The 21,948-nt window shown below is 46.0% G+C and overlaps 1 protein-coding gene across 1 annotated transcript in view; it reads right to left on the minus strand.

The window, feature by feature from the left end:
- VAT1L (vesicle amine transport 1 like) overlaps window positions 1-21,948 on the minus strand; it is a 152,213-nt gene that overhangs the window by 63,077 nt on the left and 67,188 nt on the right. The window contains exons 5-7 of the mRNA XM_081215566.1: window positions 15,023-15,126; window positions 12,812-12,867; window positions 9,125-9,319 (exon numbers count right to left, since the gene is read on the minus strand). Of these exons, the coding sequence (XP_081071692.1) occupies window positions 9,125-9,319; window positions 12,812-12,867; window positions 15,023-15,126 (355 nt within the window). The remainder of the gene's footprint in view (window positions 1-9,124; window positions 9,320-12,811; window positions 12,868-15,022; window positions 15,127-21,948) is intronic.

A 21,948-nucleotide genomic window follows, 5' to 3' on the forward strand; every position in this document is an offset into this window, starting at 1 on the left:
TGTTCTCTGATTGAAATTATGTTCTCCTATTCGAATGATCTTGGCCTGCAGGAGAGTTATTTATCCCTCTTCTCGGGCCTAGCGAATAGGCCAGAATCTGTGATGAACACATCAGGACAGATACCTCGGAAAATACTTGAAAACAGTCCTTCTGATGGCACCGTGCAAATAAGACATATAAAGTGATTCCTCCAACACCTAGGAAGGCAAACGGAAGCAAACAGACATGTCCATTTCCAGCCTTTGGAAGCAGCGAAATCTCATCTGGGTCGTGTGAAAACACAGCCAAGAGCAGTCTGCACTGACCCTGTCCCTGGCTCACAAGGAAACCCAGTTTTGTGATGTGTTTTCAGCCAAATGACAGGTGTAAAAGCAAGAGTGATCATTTTCTTCGTACCAGATGTGTATTCAGAGCTGAGCTCCCAGACCTCTTAACAAGGAGCGCAAGTACCTGTCCTGAGGCCCCAGGAACCTTCTGCCCAGAGCATCCTGTGTTCTCCTTGCTTGGTACCTTGCCTAAGAGTCCCTGACCCCAAAGACCTCAACTCCCTGGCGGACACATTTGCGATGCGCTGGAAGAGCAGCCTGCCAGTTCATACTATCCGGTCAGCTTTGGGTTCAGCACATTTTAGTTCCTCCAAACTGATGGAAGGTACAATTATCTTCTCCATTTTCACAGGTACCTGTCAGTGAACATGTCAGTGAGGGCGGCAAACCCTTGGGACCTGAAAGCAGGGGTTCCTAACCAGGGGTGGGCGTCATGGCAAGACTGGGGGATGTTGGGAATGTTATGGCAGAAGAGTCAACACCGTCCCTACGTCTTGGCAGGTGGGCAGGAATTTTGCAGGAGGACAAGGACGAGGGAAGGGCATGAGAGGTGGAGATAAGAGCACAGATCGAGGCGAGGAGGCAACAGACTCAGGTTTCTGAAGAACCGCAGTGGTCCAGTGCGGCCGGAGGGATGGGGACAGTGGGCAATGGGTGGGGGCTTCCACCCATCCCACCTCCTCCCAGGGCCGGCCTTCCTGGCCTCCCCATCACTCTGTGTTCAGCCTCATGTGTGTTTTTTTGAGGCTTGGATGCTCCAACCCCCATCTCTCTCCAGCTTCCAGGCCTTTCCCTGGGATGTGGTGCATGCTTGGGTGGGTGACACCCCCACCCAGCTACCCTCCTCCAGGGCTCATTTCCCACTGGTGTATTGTCTGATTGCTCCTTGTTGAATGGATGGCATATTAATTTCCAATTGCTGCTATGGCAAAGTACCACAAACTTAGTAGCTTAACACATCGCAAACGTACTCTTACAGTTCTGCAGGTCAGAAGTTTGAAATGGGCCTATCTGGGTTAAAATCAAGGTGTCCCCAGGACTGTTTCCTTCTGGAGGCTTCTGCTTCCTCGTCCTTTCCGGCTTCTAGAGACCACCTGCATTCCTTGGCTTGTGGTCCTGCATCACATCGCCTTCCCTCTGCTGCCTTTGCCACATCTCCTCTGACCCTAGCTCTCCTGACACTCTTGTAAAGGCTCTTGTGATTACATCAGCCCCACCCACACAGTCCAGGGTAATCTCCTCATCGTAAAATCCTTAATTTAATCACATTTGCAAGGTTCCTTTTGCTATATGAGGTAACATATTCGAAGACTTTGGGGATTAGGTTGTGGACATCTTGAGGGGCTGTTATTCAGCCTGCGCAGATGAATATGCTGACCCAGAGCTTTGACTCACTGTGCTCGATCTGTTGGACAGTTAGAGCACGGTGAGTGCTGGTGCATGGCAGGGTTGGAGGCGTGACTGAATTGCAGAAAACACGTGAGCAGGGCATGCTGGGAGAATGTGCGTGGAAACTGGGAATGTGTGCGCGAGCCGGGGGTGATTATGTTGAAAGGGGGACATGCAGCAAAAAATAAAAATAAAAGGGACATAAAGCAAACATAGTGGTTACTTCTGCAGCCTCAGTTTCCTTATCTGAAAACTGGGAGGATGGACCAGGCTGAATATGCGGCTTTATAAGGCCATGCAGCTAGAATATTACTAAGGACTGAGGCCAGCAATCTGACTTCCCAAGCTATACCTCTTTCCCGTCTTCCATGTCCCCTTATCCCAACCTTAAATAGCTCTTCTCTCTCTCCCTCTGTGTGTGTGTGTATAATTTATTGAGATACAATTTGCATACCATACAACCCATTCATTTAAAGTGCACAGCACAATGGTTTTTAGTGTATTCACAGAGTTATACAACTGTCATTAATTTTAGAACATTTTTATCTCTCTAAACAGAAATGCCCCCAGCCCTACCTAGGCAACCCCTAACCTACTTTCTAAACAGCCCTTCTTTGGACCCAGCACCCCCTGGCTATTCGCCAGCCCTTTTCTCTGCTCAGTGCCAAATAGGAGGCTTATGCTGGCTGTCAGACTGTCCTACCCATGCATTCTCTTCCTGACCCTCTGCCTTGAGACTTCTGCCCTCATCATTCGACTGAAAGGCTTTCTGAAAGGTCAACAATGACCCCGGGGCCAAATTCAAAGGCTTTTCTGCTCCGTACTTCCTGACTTGTCAGCAGTCCCTGACTTTAAGACCCGTCATGGTGGTCCCTTTACCACTGCCCTGCCCGGGACGCCTCACCTTCTCCCTGCTGTGTGAATGGTGGGGGATGCTAGGGTTCTCTCCTCACTCTCTACCTTCTACAGTGGAGAAGTTAATGCCCACGGTCTGAATGCCAGCTTCGCCATGCACCAGCCGTGTGAGCTTGGGCAGCTGACTTCATCTAAGTCTACTTTCCTTTTTTATATCTCAGGAAGAGTAACAGTACCCACCCCTCGGGGTTATTGTGGGGACTAAATGAGTTAATTCATAGGAAGTGCTTGCTCGGAGAACTACTTGGCACATATAAACAGGCTACGCTAAGTGTTTGCTAATATGATTATGTTGCTCCTTCTTTTGTTCAATTGAGTTTATTCATAGCCATGTTTTTTCAGTGACTTCTATGCATCACACTTCCCTGGGGTTCAAATTTCCATTAAATTCAATTATAAGCAGGGGCTTTGGGCAAGTATAGCTTCCCCCAAAGCCTCACTTTTGTGACCTGTAAGATGGGGGTAATAGTAGCTGGGTCTTAGGGTTGTTGGAGAGGTTAAATAAATTAATACATGCAAACCATTTAGAACAATGCCTGCCACATAGTAAATCCTCTAGAAATGTCGGTAGCAGCAGTAGTTGTAATTATCCAGCCTTCATCTTTCACCTCCATGTGATGGTGGGTTTGACTTGACCGTGGACATCACTTGCGTGTTCTACCATCATCTTAAACCAGAATCACATCTGAGCTCATCAGTTTTTTCACGGCAGCTTCTATCACTGCTAACTCAAATCACATGGTTGGCACCCCCAGTCCTGGTTTCCCAGGTCGAAAGACCATTGGTCATCTTGCATCTCCTTTGTCCTTTCTATCCAGTTTTCATCCTTCCCAGTGACTCACATTTGCTCATTCCCTCCCATTCACTGCCCCCACTTTTGGCTGGGTCTTGCCTACCCAGGTCTGAAAGTCTGCAATGACCTCTTGCCTGCCTCCAGTCCATCCACCAAACCAAAGTACACATGAGACAAAATACATTGCCCACTTCTGGATGATGCTTCTAAGTACTCTCCCTACCCCCAACTCTGCCCCTGAAAGAGTTTCTAAATCTTTAAAAAGGGTCTCCACGAACCAGTCGCCAACTGCCATAATTAAGTGGGAATTTCCATGGTTTCTCCTCGAGTCTTTGCCTCTTAGTTTTGGTTTGGGTATATGTTTCAGATGCTTGGCTTCATCCTTTCTTTTCAGTCTGGTGTTGGAGGTGAAGCCTGTGGCTTCTTTAAAACTGAAAATCACACCTCCACCCATCCTTCTCTCTTGAGTCATCCCACCCTCCCTGTTTCTCTTTCAACCTTAATCTGCCTTTTATCCAGTCAGCTTCTTGCTCTGTGTCAGACAAGGGTCCCTATCAAGCTCAGCACCACATTATTTTTCCTTAATTTATTCTTTTAGGCAGACCCATCTCTGTATAGGTTTTCTGATGTCATAGAATGAAAGACACATTATAATTAAGCCACAACTATTAACATGAAAGGAAAAATGTGGGGGGCACATAATGAGGGATTGGAGCACTTAAATAAGTGACTGCATTTGGTCAATGAACTTCACTACAGCCAAGGCAAAGAGCAATATACAAGGAAGGGCAAAATTAATGTAATTTACTAAAGGTAATCATGCCAGATTGCTGGGGAGACAAATTTACCTTCAAACAGGATGACATCATCTCATAGACCAGCTCTAGGAGAATTTCTGCAGTGATGGGAACATTCTTCCATCTCTGCATGGTCCAGTATGGCAGCCACTAGCCACATGCAGCTACTGACCACTTGAAATGTGGCTAGTATACTCAAGGAACTGAATTTTTGATTTGACTTAATCTTAATTAAATTTGAATAGCCACATGTGGCTAATGGTACCATAATTGGAGAGTGTAATCACAGACTTTTATGTAAATTATGTTGTAAAGGATCTTTATAGAATATTTCAAAATTGCCAAGATCTCTCTGCAACCCTGTATCCATTTGCTAGGGCTGCCATAACGAAATACCACAGGCTGGAAGGCTTAAATAACAGAAATTTATTTTCTCACAATCCTGTAGGCTAGACGTCCAAGATCAAGGTGTCAGTGAGGTTGGTTTCATTCTGGGGTTCTCTCCTGGGCTTGCAGATGGCCCTCTTTTCACTGTGTCCTCACATGGTCTTTATGCAAACATCCCTGGTGCCTCTTTTTGTCCTAATCTCTCTTCTTATAAGGACACCAATCAGATTGGATAAGCGTTGCCCAAAGGCCTCATTTTAACTTAATTATTTCTTTAAAGGCCCTATCTCTAAATATAGTCAGATTCTGTGGTATTGGGGGTTAGGGCTTCAACCTATGAGTTTGAGGGGGGACACAATTCAGCTCATAACAGAGCCCTCTGTGCACTATTAAACAGCAGACAGGTAAAGGCACTTTTGATCAGAGGTCACAACTGGATAGTTCAGGTGTGTATCTTTCTAGCGACATACTTGGGACTAGGATGGGCTTCTGGGAATTGGGAAATCAAAGGGTGTCATATTCCTTAGGCCACAGTCTCTAATAGCAATCCCCTCACCCAGAATGTCAACTCACACTCCTCTGCCTGGCAGTGAAGGCCCCCAAGGTTTGACTCCATTGACTGAACCAGCCTTCTTTCCTCTCTTCCTTTGTTCCTGTCCCTCTGCTTTTTTTCCAGACCTCTCTACCCCATGTACCTCATACTCACTCCTGCGTCTCTGATTGCGTTCACACTGTCCCTCCTGATAATACCTTGTTTTTTAACTCCAACATCATCCTAAGAATTTATATCCTGCTAATCTCAACCAAGACCCACCTCATTCTCAAAACCATCTCTGAACATTCAGTCTTCCTTAACATCATTCTCTCTTGTTTTCAAATCCAGTCACACTTGAAACAAACACCCCATGATTGAAAATGAAGTTCTTCTCTAATTGTTTCTAGGTCTTAGTGTTGTCTCTGAAACAAAATCATAAACGCAAGGGTCAGGGAACAAGTGACCTACCCCTTCTGTAGACTTGACATCCTAACATAGTACAAGCACATAGCAGGTGCTCAATAATGTGTCTGCTGCTTGGTTGACAGATGTCAGTAATTTTTGTCCCTTTCCCACCTTTGAGCTCTTTTTCCAGCTTTATGTACAGCTGCACATTTAGTATCTGGAGCAAACCTGAGGCTGCAGCGTATCACTCACTCTGTGTTACATTTACAATAAAGTCAAAGGTAGATGGCTAAAAAGAAACTCTAATCACCTCTGATATTATTAAATCTTCTAGTCTGAGTTCTCAGAGAGCCCAAGAAAAATTTCTTTTAATCCCTATGGTCTTTCTATTCCATAGACGAAGTTATAGAGCTGGCCTGAGAAGCAATTTTGTGAAATCATTTACCAGAGGGGAGGGGGGAAAATCATTACAGTCCTCCTTTGGAGGTTTGCAAGTAATAAGCATGCTCTATTCTCTTCAAGCCCAGAGGATCTGCGTGGGCTTGATAAACAGCTAAGCTTGGCCCACCGGCAGCTCTAAAAAGATGTCTGTAGACATTACAGAAGAGAACCATCAGAAAGTTGGTGGGTGTTACTGACGAGTGGCCGTGGGTGCTTTTGTTGGCCAACAGGGCAGCAGACTTCTTCCTCTCCTCTGTGAATGACTAGTGACCTATAATTCCTTTGTTTTCCTGGTGACTGTCTTAACCGATATGGCTTCTTTTTTTTTTTTTTTTTTGCTGTACGCGGGCCTCTCACTGCTGTGGCCTCTCCCGTTGCGGAGCACAGGCTCCGGACACACAGGCTCCGCGGCCATGGCTCGCGGGCCCAGCCGCTCCGTGGCATGTGGGATCTTCCGGGATAGGGGCACGAACCCGTGTCCCCTGCATCGGCAGGCGGACTCTCAACCACTGCGCCACCAGGGAAGCCCCTATGGCTTCTTTTAAAGCAGTGGTTTTCAACCAGGGAAGGTTCTGCCTCTGTCCCCGTCCCACCTGGGGGACATTTGACAATGTCTGGAAACATTTTATGTTGTCACAGCTGGCAGTGGGAGGTGCTGCAGGCATCTCCTGGGTAGAGACCAGAGATGCTGCTAAACATCTAGCTTCCCTTGTCCCTTTGCTTTTGAGGGTCTCTCTGCCTTGCATACTCTTCTTCCAGTTTTTTCCTCTTTCATGTCCCAGTTCAGACAACACCTAGCCTTCCTTATCGAAAGCCACTCTACAGCATGCACTCTCAGTGGGAGCAAGACCACCCCCAAAGGGGTAAAAATGGATTCTTGGAGGATTTTTTAAAATCTTACTCTTTTAATGTATGTAAAGCACAAATACACATACAGGACATAAACAGATACATGATAGGTAGATAGGTAGATGGCTGGTGTATCTATGGTACTAAAATTTCATAGAGGTGGTTGATTAAGAAAAAAAAAGTCTGAAAAAGCTCCTTAGGGGGCAATAATGAAAAAAAGGTTGAAAAATATTGCTCTGTGGAAACTGTCTCCCCCCTCCACTTACTCGCCAACATATACCCTAATTTACCTCCTTCCAGAACTTACTGCAATTGGAGAATACCCTACTTATTTTTAGTTCACTTGAGTATTTTCTGCCCCTCCCCACCCCTCTGAAAGCGAGCTCCTTGAAACTCAGGGATCTTGGCCATCTGTTTGCCACTGTACCCCCAACACCTGCACATTGTTGGGCATGTATTAGATATTCAATCCATACTTGGTGATTCAATTGCATTGTAACCAAGGAGTGATTTCCAGTACTAAACCAAGGACCCCCTGGGCCAACCAGACCCCTCTTCGATTTCAACCCTCACTTAAATGCTCCCAGATTCGTTGGGTCCCTTTTGGGCAGTGAGCTTAAGTCCCCTTCTTTCCTCCATGGTCAAGTTAATCTCTTAGCCCTGGTCTCAAGTAGCTCAAATTTTCTCTCCTCCCTGACCTCTGAGACCCAGCCACTCTGCAGTCCAGCCCTTCTCTATTCCACTGACGTACCATAGCGAATACCATATGGATGTTTGACCCATTGAATTAAAACAATTGATCCATTAAATTAAAACATTTTGACCCATTAAATTAAAACATTTTCAAGTATAACGATAGGTTAACCATCTTAGAAATTACACAACAGAAGGAATGTATGATTATCTGATTTGATTTAGTAACAAATTGAATTACAGTGAGCATATGCTGTCGAAAAAAGACTGGAAGGAAGCAAACCAAGATAGTAACAATGTTATCTATCTCTGGAATGTGGACTTGCAGTTTATTTTCTCCTTATGTTTTTGGCTAATTTAGGAATTTCCTATAATAAACATGTATTTCTTTCATCATAAGAAACAAGGGGTTTTGGTGGTCCGGTTTTTAAAGTATCATTCATGATATTGCAGTATCGGAGAGGCATATATAGGCCTGATCCATGGATCCAGGACCAGGCCTCTCTGATTACATGGTGACTCCCACAAAGCTTTTTTGGGGGGGATTTCTGTGCTTAGGAAAGCCATTAGATTTTGGCCAACCTAGTCCATTAAGCAAATAACACCAGCTTTCTTGCCAGGATGACAGCTACTATCTGTTCCATGGAATTTTATATTTATTAAGTTTTTCAAAGGTGTCCGTGACTCCCCAAAGTACAAAAATGTACTTGTACTGTAAGACACTCACCCATGCAAAATGCAAACACCAGCCAAACGAACAAAAAACACACTCCCACATCTTTCTCAGGGGCTTCATGGCTCCCTGAAGCCAAGGTCATGACATCCTGACCTCGGAAGATTTCTTAGTGGAATGCCTCTTGAAACCTAGACCACACTTCTTCATTTTCTCCTCACGGGCAGCTACCGTGACTGGCTTCCCAAGTGTCCAAAACTTCCCTTGTCCTGAAGAATTTTCTAGATGCTGCCTCTTCCTAGCACATCTCCCCTGAACCAATATGGGCAGTTCACACTTCAGTATCCTTAAAGGTGACACGAGGGGCTCTCAATTTTTTTGTGTGATCAAGGAATGCTTTCAAATACTAGAACTTTTGGCAGATCAGTTAATAGAAAGACGCAGTCAAACACTAGATGCAACAATTCATTCATAGTTACAGTGCCCAGGGTGACAGCCAACAACGTCTGGAAGGGGCTCCAAGCATCCGGGCTTGGCACACAAATCATTTCAGCTCTGAACCATTGTCCGCCCTGGCCTTGATCTCACATACCCACATGGTGAGGATATAACTGACGCTGCACAGTGTACACGCTCTCTTGTAACCAAGGTGAATCGTACACACCCATCAAGATTTGGTGACCTACCCGGGAAGGGTTCACGGCATGAATGGCATGTTGACACACGTGGTTTGAGAACCACTGCGAAACTTAAAGTATCTCTTACATCCAAAGCACTGTATACTACAGGACAACGACTTTTAGGACCCTTATTTAAAGCAAACAAACCTGGAGAAAAATCACTTAATAAAAGATCGGATCTGGCTGCCCAAAGCTGACTAAAAAGACAGAGATTATTTGCTGGGGAAACATCATCCTTACCTCCTCCAGGGCCCACAGGGAGTCCACCACGGGCTTGACCTTTTTCTGGTTGTAGAGCCCAATGAGTTTGTCCACCACTCCTCGAATGAGGCCAGCACGGCCCTGTTTGAAGAGCAGGTTTAGAAGGGAAAACCCAGCGATGACTTTGTTCTCTTCGTATAGCTTGATGGGGTTCACCTTCTCAACCTGCCACCACTGGAAAGAGAGAAGGCGTGGGTTACAAGGAATCAATGCCAGGCCATGTTTGTAGCATTGCAGGGAGCCAATGGGGCTGCACTTGGGTGGATTCCAGCTGCCCAGGTGGTAGCTCTTGCTGGTGTATTTCTGTCAGCACCTCTTTGGCTGGGCACTGCTACAGGTGCACAGTGATGCTTCCCAGAAGAGCTCAGGATGTAGGTGGGGCACAGCCCTTTACAAAAACAACTCCTAGACCACATGTGATCGGAATGTTAGGTCACACGGTTGGGACCATCAGATCTGGAGTTGAATCCTGGCTCGACAGTTCGCTCCCTGTTACCCTCTGTGCTTCATTTTTCTCAGCAACATACGCTGGCAGGATACTGCCTCCGAGGTTTCCTGGGAGAAGTTAGCGTAAAGCGCTTGGCTTAGTGGATGGCGGCGGTGGTGATGGGGCTGGTGAAGGGAGCGGGGAGGGGTGGGGGGACGTGGTGGGAGTGATGCCTCTGCCTGCGCGAGCAGCTTTCCTTGGGGGAACAACAGCAAGGCTGGAGAGGTGGGTCAGAATGCATCAGATAAAGAAGAGGAAGGAAGCGTAATATAGGAAGAAGGAACAGCATAACGGAGCGATGAAGCCACAGTGTTGGAACTAAATCGATGGTTCTCAACTGGGGGCGGTTTTACCCCCCAGGGGCATTTGGTAAATGTTTGGGGATGTTTTTTGTTATAACTCAAGGTGGGGAATCAACTGGCATCTAGTGGGAAGAAGCCAGGGATGCTGCTAACTATCCTACAATACATAGGACAGGTCCTCGAAACAGAATTATCCAGCCCCCAGTGTCACTAGCGCTAAAGTCCTAAGTGGGATACCCACACCTGGCACATATGGCTCCCTTATTTCCTGTCTTTCGTCTCCCACTCCAGACATGAAAATAAGTAGATAATCCATTAACAAACTGCAGAAATGGTGATCCAACTGCTTTGTTCTGATTTAATTGTGTTTCTTCTGGTGCTGGTTAGAATTTAGACATTCAAAGGTCCAGCTTCTAGAGGGTGCTAAGAGATCAAAATGTTTAATAGTTTAATATAGAAGGCAAAGAGGAGTGTGGTGGACACTTAGGAACATTTATAATAGTTATGTTATCAGTGTGTTTCTTTTACATCCTGCCTCCTTCCAGGATTGAGGAAGCTCAAAAAAGTAAAATATCTTGTTTTTTTTAAGTGGGGAAATCAGATTGTCGGAAAATAAGTGTAAGAAAGGTTGTAAACAGGGACAAGGTTCATGCACAACATTTTTTACCAAAATACGCTCCCCAAGGGCCTGGGGGCCAGCTCTAAGAGAGATGTGTATTTGGCCGTGGGCTGCTTGCCACAAAAGCAAAGGTAGAGCAATGATTAGTAACTTGATTCACAGTGTATCTGCAGCGCTTCCACAAAGCGTTTGTGAAATGAATGCTTGCCGAAGCTACAACTGCTGCCCAGTTGTGTTTGTGTTCTAGAGCTGAATGCCTGGTTTTGAATCCCAGTTCTGTCACTCGCTAGCTGTGCAACTTTAAGCAAATCACTTAACCTCTCTGTGTTCAGTTTCCCTACTGTACCTCATGGGGTCGTCATGGGGAATAAATGTGTTGATACATACGCTATTATCGTCATCGTTAGGATCTAAAAGCAAATGGTATGTGAACACAAGCTCCCCATAAGAGTTTTAAGGGGGAACATCATTAAGATAGCTGAGTGAGAAATTCCTGTATGATTCCAAATATGCCTTTAATTTCTAAGCCTTTCTCCAATGTATAGAAGAAAATGCCTTTCTAGAACCTTCCAGAACAAAGTCATCATCCCACTCCTCAGCATGCCCTACCTTCAGTTTGCTTCTAACTGAACAACTAATATTGAACCTGGCCTCTGAAAGGGAACAGTCTTCATTCTTGACCTTCAACTATAAAGCCTTCTGGTAGTCGGCACCCTTGCTTTGTGCAGGAGAATCTCACCCTCCATCTTGGCTGTTTTCACGGGTGCCTTCACTGAACGTGGGCACACTGCAATTATTTCATTAACGCTGTGTGTTGTGATTGTGCATGTAGGGGAGAAAGGGAAAACACTTCTGACAATTGTATGTAATTTGGGACCAATTTGGTTCCCTACAGCAGGCCGTCAGCATCATGTTAATTGCAGCCACAGCAACAAAACAGCTGCGAGTGACACAAAGCCTGTCTTCAGGGAACACGCTCCAGACAGCATCCTTCATTAGACTCCATTCTTGCTCCCCTGTTTATCCCGAAGTTGTGATAACCTTGACCTGAACTTTAAAGCTCAAATGCAAACCGAGACCCTTTAATTCTAGTCTCACAGTGCAGGGAGTACTAATCATTCCAGAATCAGGGAGTGTTTGGAGATGAAGCCTTTGGCAGCCAGTGTTGGCACTTTGGAGGCATATGAATATCCCACAGTGCCACAAAGAGTAAATTCTAAACCCCTTTCCCTGGCATTGTCTGACCACCCTGTTCACAATGCTTCCACCCCATTCTGCTGTCTTCTACTTCAGCACCCTGTTTTCATCCCTTTCAGAGATTTTATGACTATTTACAATCATCTTATTAATATGTGTTACTTATTTCATCATCTCCTTCATTAGAACGCAAGAGTCCCGAGAGCCTCAAATGCACCTGTCTCATTCGCTGTGGTACCCTGGTGCCTGGCACAGCACCACAAGTAGTAGGTGCTCAGAGGATGCTTGCAAAGAGAGTGAATCCATCAGTGCCTCACTGGCTGCTGAGGAGGCTAAGAGGAGAGAGGACAAAGGCAAGCTCTGATGAGACACAGCGACCCCCTGTGGTGGGGACAGGCTTTGTAAAAATGGAAGTTCAAGCCCAAATTAGTTTAATTCTAGTAAGTGTGGCTCCAGGTGGGAATGTAGACCTGAGGAGGTTCGTGGTGGGGTGTGTGCCCAGGGATGCAGCTTCTCAACTGCAGACACAATATCCACTGTGTTCAGAGCATGAGTGCGTAAGCTAGTGGTTCACACGCTCGCCTGTGTCAAAAAATCACCCCAGGAGCTTGCGAAAAGTGTCGAGTCCTATTGTCTCTCCAAGCCAGTAGGATGGGGCTGCAGAGAAATCTCAAGTAGCCCTAGAGAACTGGTCAGAAAGTGGCCAAACTGAAAGGCTGGTCTCTCCATGGACCAAGTAAAGTGCACTAATGCTAACTTTATTCTTGACCAGTGATTAAAAATACCAACACTTAAACAATCTCTGTTGAAATCAAAATACAGTTTTCTGGAGTTTCTCGGGCACTCTCATTTCTCTGCTTCATTTGGACTTCATTGGCCCAAGTCACAGTCCTGTCCATGTGTGGTGAGCAGGTTGAGAATGCAGGCTTTCTTGCAAATGAATGATGCAGATGAAGGACAAGCAAGATTTAGGCTATTCGGTCCATGTCCTTAGATGGAAGAGCTTACAACATGCCAAGCCCCACACCACCAGCGTACTTTAGACGTGCATGGATACTTACTGATTTTGCAAAGCTAAAGAAGCTCTTGGTCTCTCCAGTCACCATGTTGGATGAACCTGCAAATGGAAGATTCCCAAATCAAGCTAACGAAAATCAACATCTCTTGCTTTGCATGGAAGAATGGCAGTTGTCTGGCCCAGAACTGTCAAGAACTTGAAAAGAAATTTAGGTCAGCCTTGGAAAAATGAGGGAATTGGAGGGGGTGGGTGGTGTCGAGTTGACTTAATTTTAACTAAGTATCACTGGATCAGAGAGGAAGTAACATTTCTCAAGGTGACTATTTCATTACTTTGGACAACAGGTCACGTGGCAAAAATGTGATTTAAGCCAACGTTCTAATAAAATGATGAGTTGCCGAAATGTCTTGTTGGTTCCATTCTCTGAGGCCGAGAAATGAACTCCTTTGCGAGATTACTCTATGGCTTGAATTTGATTCCTCGGCAAGTGAGAGGCTTGGGGAGCTGACCTCGGCTGGGCATTTAAGTAGTGGAGAGAGGCGGGGCTGAATTAGAATTTAGACGGATGGAAAGATGGGATACAGAGGAGCACATGAGGGTGAAAATAGGTTCACAAGCCAAGGAAATGGTGTGACCCATGTGTAAGCTCCAAAGGGGTCTGGGCAGAAAGGGGAAAACCACTGGAGACCCATGGTGTGGGAAACGGAGCCTTGCTGATGGGAACAAGCAATATTCAGAGTTAAGACAGGAAGTCGAGTTAGGAAAGATTCCCTGACATGCTCTTACAGAAAGGAAGAACCCCTTTCTGCGGTTCTGGGTTGGGTGAGGGTTAAGAGTGCCTTAGTGGTGCCTTTTCAGCGACTTTTCTGCCTCCCCCCACACACACAGATTTGGGAGTAAGTTCCTCTCAGAGAACCGTTAAATGAAAAAACAATGTATGTCTTAAACTTAGTTCTTTGGCCTTGGTAAACTAGTAGCCAGTTAATCACTGCCTCTCCTTTTATGGGGTGACTTTTACAGGGTCCAAGCTTCACAGCACTAGGTTTTGATTACTTAGTAGTCAAGTAATTGATGTAATAAATTAGATACTTGTGATATGATCCAGTTGTGTACACCAAAACGACGTCATGGAACTGGGGCAAAAATAGAACCAGTAAATGAATAAGGATGGAAAAAAGGCTCATCTGTATTTGACTCACGTGTTAGTCATAGCCAATATCCCTACACTGACATTTATAGCTTCTCTTATCAATGGTAATAATTTAAAAACTGTGCATCCACCGCTAAAGGCTTTCAAATACATGGCCACTACTCATAATGCCAGGATACTCCAGCAATGAAAGTTTCTTCCTTCTCTTTCTGTCACAATGATCTGATGATGACAAAATGATGCTTGACTACTTATACCTCTCAGATATCTCTTTTATAAGCTTCTCAGCTAATAGTAGGGAAATGAGTATTTCTTTCTGAGTTATGCAGAACTAAGGCTCAATTTTCTACTCTACTTCCATGTGACAGAGTGCCAAAAATCTCAAGCATTGGAGAACTCCAAGATCATTTGGCTTTGGAATGTGACATCTGGCTTCAGATACGCTTTTTTCTTTGCAGAGACTAATGTTTAAATTGGTTTACCTGCCTATGACAAAGAGTAGAAGAGAGGGGAGAGGAGTCTCTGGGGTCTCATTCTGCCGGAGAAAACCTGCTTCCAGATGTCTCTCATGAAGCCTCCCAAACCCAAGAGCATATAAGTGAATGTAGAGGCAGACATGGGCTCTATCCATCCAGGGCTTCTGTCTTGACTGGGACATACAGGAGTAGTTTAGAGGAAGGAGACTCTGTGCCTTGCAACTTCATCTCCAATAGTGAAGATGCTCCCTTTTAAAACCACCACATCCTAGCCACACTTCTCCATCCTCTTATGGGTGTTTTATTGCTTCATTTTTGGAACTTCCTTTGAAGCTATTAGTATTTTCCACCTGTGCCACCTTCTGTGGGTCGAGTCCCATCTCGTCACTACCTTGGCTTGGCCTTGCTTTATTTCTTTTAGAATGAGAAATGCTCATGGGATAATAGGGCAGTAGGCACTTTTATCATTGAGAACAGTAGCGATACTATAGAAAATATTAAAATATTAACACCTCCCCCATCTCATTACGCCAGCATATCAACACATCTCATTTTTCACAGCCCTTGTAAGCACACATGCGGTGCTGCCTGTTGCCGACCATGTCCCCTGCTTCTGTTTGGCACTCACCATATAAAATGTAGGTTCCCAGTGGTTTGAGGAGGCTGAGACCTTTTCCAGTGTTGTCCCCACAGAGGCAATCCAAAACAATGTCCACTCCTTCAGCAGAGATTCTAAATGGTGAGAAGACAAAGTAAAATATTGTAACCTGTCAGGGACCAAACTGTCAGTCCCTTTTCCTTCCTGTGTCATACTGTTTACTGCCAGAATCAGGAACAGAGAGAGCTCTGGGAGTAGAAATAAATAGGGCAGAAGCCCAGGAGGTGGATGTATCCTCCTGAGTCCAACTCTGAGAATTTCACAAAGCTGCAGACAGCTAAGAACCTGGCTAGTGGTGCCAGCAGAGAACATCACAGTCAGTCTAGCCACCTTGCTCAACTTCTCTGAGCCTCAGCTGTCTCCTTTGTAAAGTGGAGCTAGCGGGACTTCCCCGGTGGTCCAGTAGGTAAGACTCCGCATTCCCAGTGCAGGGGGCCCGGGTTCGATCCCTGGTCGGGGAACTAGATCCCACATGCCTGCCACAACTAAGAAGTCCTCATGCTGCAACTAAGAAGTCTGCATGCCGCAACTAAGGATCCTGCATGCTGCAACAAAGATCCAGCATGTGCTACAACTAAGACCTGGACCAATCAAAAAATAATAAAAATAAATAAATTAAGTAAATATTTTTTTAAAGTTAAAAAAATAAAATAAAGTGGAGCTAGCATGTTTCTTTGTGCTAAGAATGAAGTGAGGTGGCAGATGTGGTGCTTGGCCCATTGCCAGCCACATAATAGTTGCTGCATAAGTCAATCAACAACTCATATTTGTGGAAATTGGGGTGTGTGCCAGGCTCTGTCCAAGGTGCTGAAGAGTGAAAACCAGCAAGCTCCCTGTCTTCATGGGGCTTCTGGTCTACCAAGGATTGGCTTTCTATCGCTCTCCACCTCCCTCCTCAGTGAAGTTATAAAGGCACGTTCATTTAACTTGCAAACTTCTCTTCGTCCGATCTCCAGGTTCAACCTATAAACATACTCCTAGAGGAAAAGGGTTAAATAGAGAGGATTTTCCTACAGTGACGGAGGGCTCCAGAGGGAATCCACATTTGTAGTCTATTAGGAAGAAGATCCCTTCTTCCATTCATTTATTTATACATTTATTAATTCACTCACTTGTGCACTTAACAAACATCTATTGGGCGTCTTGGGTTGAAAGAGATTATGCAGGAGGGGCGGTGGAACCGGAACGCTCTGGGGATTGTGGGGAATATATTCCTACCCACAGAGTTCCCAAGTCTGGCCGGGCCGTGCTCTGCTCAGACAAGAATGGCACTTCCTCAGACTTGTGCCTTTGCAGGGCTACCTTGTCTTAGCACATTGCTCACCTTTTCTACCCCCACCCTCATTCCCCAGCGAAGTTCAGGAACTGCCACTAACTGACGTCAACAGCTTTGTCCGGAGTGTCACCAACTAGGAAATTACACGTGCATCTCCTGGGTTCATACACTAAGTTGACTGCTCCGTGCCCCTGACAGCTGAGTCTTTTTTTTTTTTCTTAATGTGGAGCGCTTCACGAATTTGCCTGTCATTCTTACGCACGGGCCATGCTCATCTTCTCTGTATCATTCCAATTTTAGTATATGTGCTGCTGAAGGGGGCGCCTGAGTCTTGATATGAATGTGCCCTTCAAAAGCCCTCGGGTCTTAACCAAAATGCAGCCCATTACAAAGGCTCTTCCAAAGTGATCAGCTTAGCTTCCCACCCAGCAGAGTGCTTATCTCGTGGGGGTGTCCGTTCAAGTCCCATCCGTAAATTCATGACCAGGGAGTCAGGCCAGTGGATCTCAAAGCTGCATGTGTGTCAGAATCTCCTGGAGGGCTCATTAAGGTACAATTGCAGTTTGCCCTCCCTCTCCCTCTGCTCTTAGCTCTGATGTACTTGGTGTGGTGTGGGGCCCAAGGATCTGCATTTCTAGAAAGTTACCAGATGCTGATGCTGCCGATTCCAGCTCCACACTTTGGAAACGCCTCGTCTAAACTAGTGACTCAGAGGTCGAGGCACCTTTTTTTTTTTTTTAAGTAGTAATTAATTTGTTCCTTAAATATTTAGCACTGGCACCACACTAGGCCTAGGGGGTATCATGGTGACCCCACACAGATTTGATTTCTCGCCTCTTAGAGTTTACATTAGGCAGACATCAATCAATAGTTAAACAAATAAAAATGAAATTGAAAGTGAATGGGGTCTAGTGTCACAAAGGTACTATGAAGCTGTTCAGATTGAGGGTTTGCCCAATCAGGGCTGCCAGAGGAGATGTCCCTGGGGAAGTGACGAGTGGCAGCTGGAGGAGGTAGGTAGGGAAAGAGTGGTGGGAACAGTGTTCCAGGCGGAGGGAACAGCATGTGCAAAAGCCCCATTCAGGAGGAGCCTGGTAGGCAGGAAGACTGGAGTAAAGAAGAAGCGAGGGAGCTTGCTGCATGCTGAGGCTGCAGAGGCAGGCGGGAGGTCTGAGTACACACTCTGGGGGGGCTCTGGGCTGGGCCGCAGACCCGCTGATCAGCTCCCCACCTCGCATCATAGGCCGGGTAGCTATGCACCTGTTTTTCTCACGTTGAGCAGATCCATTTTTGCCAAGTTTGCTCCCTTGCATGGAAGTGAGATCCTGCTCTGCTTCTCCTAGACAAGCCTCCTGGGCCAGCAAGTCCTCCCCGCGAACTTCGTTTCCCTGACATCTCTCCCCTTGCCTGAAGGATGCCGCGCGTGCGTAGGAGCAGCCTCTCAAATGTGCGGCTGTGCACGCCTCCCAGGGAACCCCCGATGGACCCGCCCGTCTCTTCTCCTCACTCCGTGCCTGATGCTCCTCATATCCGTAGTCTGCTTGTGGGTCCACGTTCTCTCCTCTGCCGATCACATCTCCTTGCGCTAGCTGCCCCGCCTCGGCTTGTTGCTCTCTCCTGCGGACTATGGTTCTGCAGAAATGCAGGGCAGGCCCACAGCAATGGGTGACCATAAGCTCTGACCACTTCCCCATCCTCACCTCCCACGAACCACTCCAGTCTGACCTTCTAGCTATTCCTAAAGTCCCACATTCAGGAGCACCTACTGTGTGCCAGGCACGGCGCTGAGCCTTTCTAAGTCTCATCTCATGACACCTCATGCCAACCCTGAGACTCAGGGCCTTTGTTATACCCATTTGATGGATGAGGAAACTGAGGCTCAGTGGGGTCAGGTGACTGTGGGAAATGGGCGGACCCTGGTTTGATCCATCACATCCAGAAACTAAGTGAGAGCCCCAGAGATGGAGTAGGGTTTTATAGGGTGGGCTGTGGCCAGCCCAGGGGTGATCACCACTGCCACTTCTAGCTCCCAGCGAGGGCTGAGCAAAGCTGGGGGTTGCTCCACTGGGCTTCACACTGGAAGGAGACACTGCAGGTCTCCTGCATATCCAGGCCACCTGCTCCTCCCACATCTCTCTTGGCATTTCTATAGCTGAATCAGGCAAGACAGGGTTTGGCCATGCACAGGGGTCAAATAAGCCACAAAATTCACTCCCCGTTGCTGTCATTGCATCCTTTAGAAGGTCAGTGGTGAACTGGGGGCAAAGAGAGGGGGAGGAGATGGATTCTGTGGAAGAGAAGCTGGGTAGAGGCAGGTGTCACTCCCAGGGCCCTGAGGGTGAGGACACTTTGCTGTAGAAGTCAAACCTTTAAGCAGACATTGCTCCTTTCGAGGCCAGCAGCGTCCCTTCAGGTGAGAGTTGCAAAACTGAAAAGCTCTCCATCCCCTGTTCAGTCCTTATAAGCCCTTATAAGCCCAATCAGTGGATCAGACTGAACTGGATAGTGGGTCTAGTTAAATTGCTCCAGGCCCCGCAAGTAAGCTTGGGTCAGGTCCTCCCTTGATCATCCTTACACTGAAAAGCACCTTAGCAGCATCTTTTAATGGAATAATCATGAATATCACAAGCAGAGCAGGTAGCCCATCAGAGGCACAGAGGCCATCCTCATTTCTTAGCTCACCCCTGCTCCCCAATTTCTGGGAGTGTCTGCCTTGCCTGCATTTGTGTAGTCGTAATTACATAAAAGCAGAGAGGGTAAGAGCAGAGGGTTAAAGGCAACAGTGCCTATTCTGCTTTCTCCCTCTGTCATAAATCTCGGCAGACTTAAACAGCAAACAGAAATAGCCCCAGCTCAGAGATCCTCTGGGCCAAATTCAGCATCAAGGTATTTTGGGATTGCTGATCCGAGACTTTCCCATCTGTCCTTCCTCCGTCCCCAACCCCTTGCTCCTTTATTGAGAATACCGCCTCTTTGCTTCCCATCCACTCGGATCAGTGGAGAATTCCTCTTGAGCGGTGGTAGTTGCAATAGAGCCGTTCCTGGGTAAACAGCCCTTCAACTTTGTCGAGAAATTAATTCCCCTTTACTGTAACTTTCATCTCCAGTTGGGTCCTTGGCTCTCCACACAATTCTTCTCGTTCAGACTTCCCTTTTCTCTGAGAACTCATCTGTGCCTTAGCTTTAACCATCACCTCCAAGCTCATGACAGGGATGAGGCGATGTCAGAGTGCCCAGCACTGTGCCTGGCGCACAGTAGGCCGCTTAGTAAAAGTTTACTATTGACGGTTCCCACATGCACGTAGTACCACTTCCAGGAATCCTTTCTTGATTGCTTTCTCTCTGTTCTCTCCTGGTGGCTAGACTCTTGTTAATTTCCACTAGGTCTCAGTTTATTTATATAAGATAAGGAATTTTCATCTTTCAGGATGCACCTACAATGGTCTCACTGAAATGCTCAGCAGAGTGGGAGGAATCAGACAAAGCCTGGTGCCCCCTCGCCTTGCCTGGGACACGCTCCCTACCTCTCCGTACCGACTAAAATAGTTCCCACTCTTCAAGCACCCCCTTGGGGCTATCCACCTTGGCGTGCTCGCTGGTCTTTCTTCCCTCTTTATTTTTAAAGCCCTTACAGTCAGATGCACACAGTTCAAGGCTTCTAACTCTTCCACTTGGTTTCAGGCATACTCTTCTCTCTCCTCCCGAACAGAGAAGGGGGAAGTGACATAAAGGTTATGTCAGTATTATAAATATTTTTTTCCCCTGTTCCCTTTATAATGCCTGGCTCTAGGCTGCAAACATATGCAAAAGAAGCTTACTGAGTGACTGGTTGATAAAAGAATTTTCATCCCAAGAAATTTTATGTTATTATTTTTTCTAGTTGATTACACACAACAGTGTGTTGTGTTACTGTGTTACACAGTGCGTTACACAGTGTAAAAAACAATATCCATGATCAGAAAAGGAAGAAAAATCACTCAGCATTCCACTCCTAGTGCATCTCAGTGGGTGGATTTTTTCCCCCTTTCATTTTATGCCCTCATGCGCCAAGAATTTATACAAAGCTGTGATCACAGTGTAGCTGGAATTTGGCATTCTGCTTTTTTTCACTCAATATGCTACCACAGGTATTTTTTTCATTTTCTGACAGAGTCTTCATAATTATCATTTTTTAAGGGGCTGCATAATACTCAAGTGTGTGGGTGTAGTGTAATCTACCAAACCGTTTCCGTTCTGTTGATAGTGGGGGCTGGTTCTGAATTTTCGCTTTTACAGACAATGCTGTAATTCACCCTGTCGTCATATCCTGAGCGCCTACAATGAAGCAGAAGCGGTGCTTGGGTCTGCAGCCAGCAGCGTGGACCCATGGCTTTTATTTTCTTTCGGATTATATCCTGAGGGTAGGATTCGTGGGACAGAGAGTACAAACATATTTGCACCTTCCCAGTCATTTCTAGGCTAATCCCAGAATCTCTACTTAAAAATGTAAGGACGGAACTGTTGGAGGTCACGTGTGCAGGAAGGTGATGGGAAGGTGGGTCTCAGATGCTGTTACCTTCTGCTCTTCCGACATCAGGAGAAGTCACTGATTCTGGGGCTAAAGGCAGCAGGTCAAGGACACTGAGGGGATGAGGGGATGGTGTAGCTCCCTGGGACATGGGGACAGCAGAGGCTCCCTGCTTATGGCCTGTCACTTCTTCAGAAGCGCCGCCACCTCCTGATCCTCTCCCACTACCTCACACATCCTCTGACCACAGCCTCCAGCGGCACTAGTCTCCTTTCACATTCTTGAACTGACCAAGTCTTTCCTGACCCCGGGCCTTAGCACGTGCCATTCTCCTTGGTCAGAAACGCTCTTCCTTTGGCCAAATTCTCAGCCCTCAGTTCTCAGCCCAAATCTCACTTGTTGATGGATGACATGTCTGATTTCCCCATTTGCCTATGTTTATTTCACTAGCACCTTGCATTTCTCCACCAAAGCACATATCAAAAGTATGAATCAATGAATTTTTAAAATATCTCTTGTCCCTGCTTCCCAACGAGACTCCAGGCTCCATGAAGACAGTGATTCTCAAGGTGGTTTCTGATGGATCTTCTGCCCTAGCAGAGTACCTGCTAGGTACTCAGTATTTATTAAGCAGGTCAGTGCAGGAACAGAGGAAAGGATGCCTGAAGAAATATCTCTTAAGAGGGTGAAAGGAAAGGTGGCTGAAGGGACAGTGGTAGTTCATTTTCCAGACCACAGCTTGAAAGATGCACGTTAAAGGAAGGAAGTTTATAAAAGTAGGCAAAGATATATTCTGGAAGTCTTTACAACCTACTATACATAAAATAGATAAGCAACAAGGATTTACTGTATAGCACAGGGAACTCTATTCAATATCTTGTAATAACTTATAATGGAAAATAATCTGAAATATATATATATATATATATGTATGTATAACTGAATGACTTTACTATATACCTGAAACTAACACACTATTGTTAATCAACTATACTTAACTTAAAGAAAAAATGCCTGCAATCTCTGGACATCTGAGAAATGGGTGGTAAATTTCCAATATCTAGCTTTCAAGTTTTCTTTTCACATCACATGAGAAATACTGGGGCAACCTTA

This window comes from Mesoplodon bidens, assembly GCF_964165515.1.
Source record: "Mesoplodon bidens genome assembly, chromosome: 18".
Classification (NCBI taxonomy): Eukaryota; Metazoa; Chordata; class Mammalia; order Artiodactyla; family Ziphiidae; genus Mesoplodon; species Mesoplodon bidens.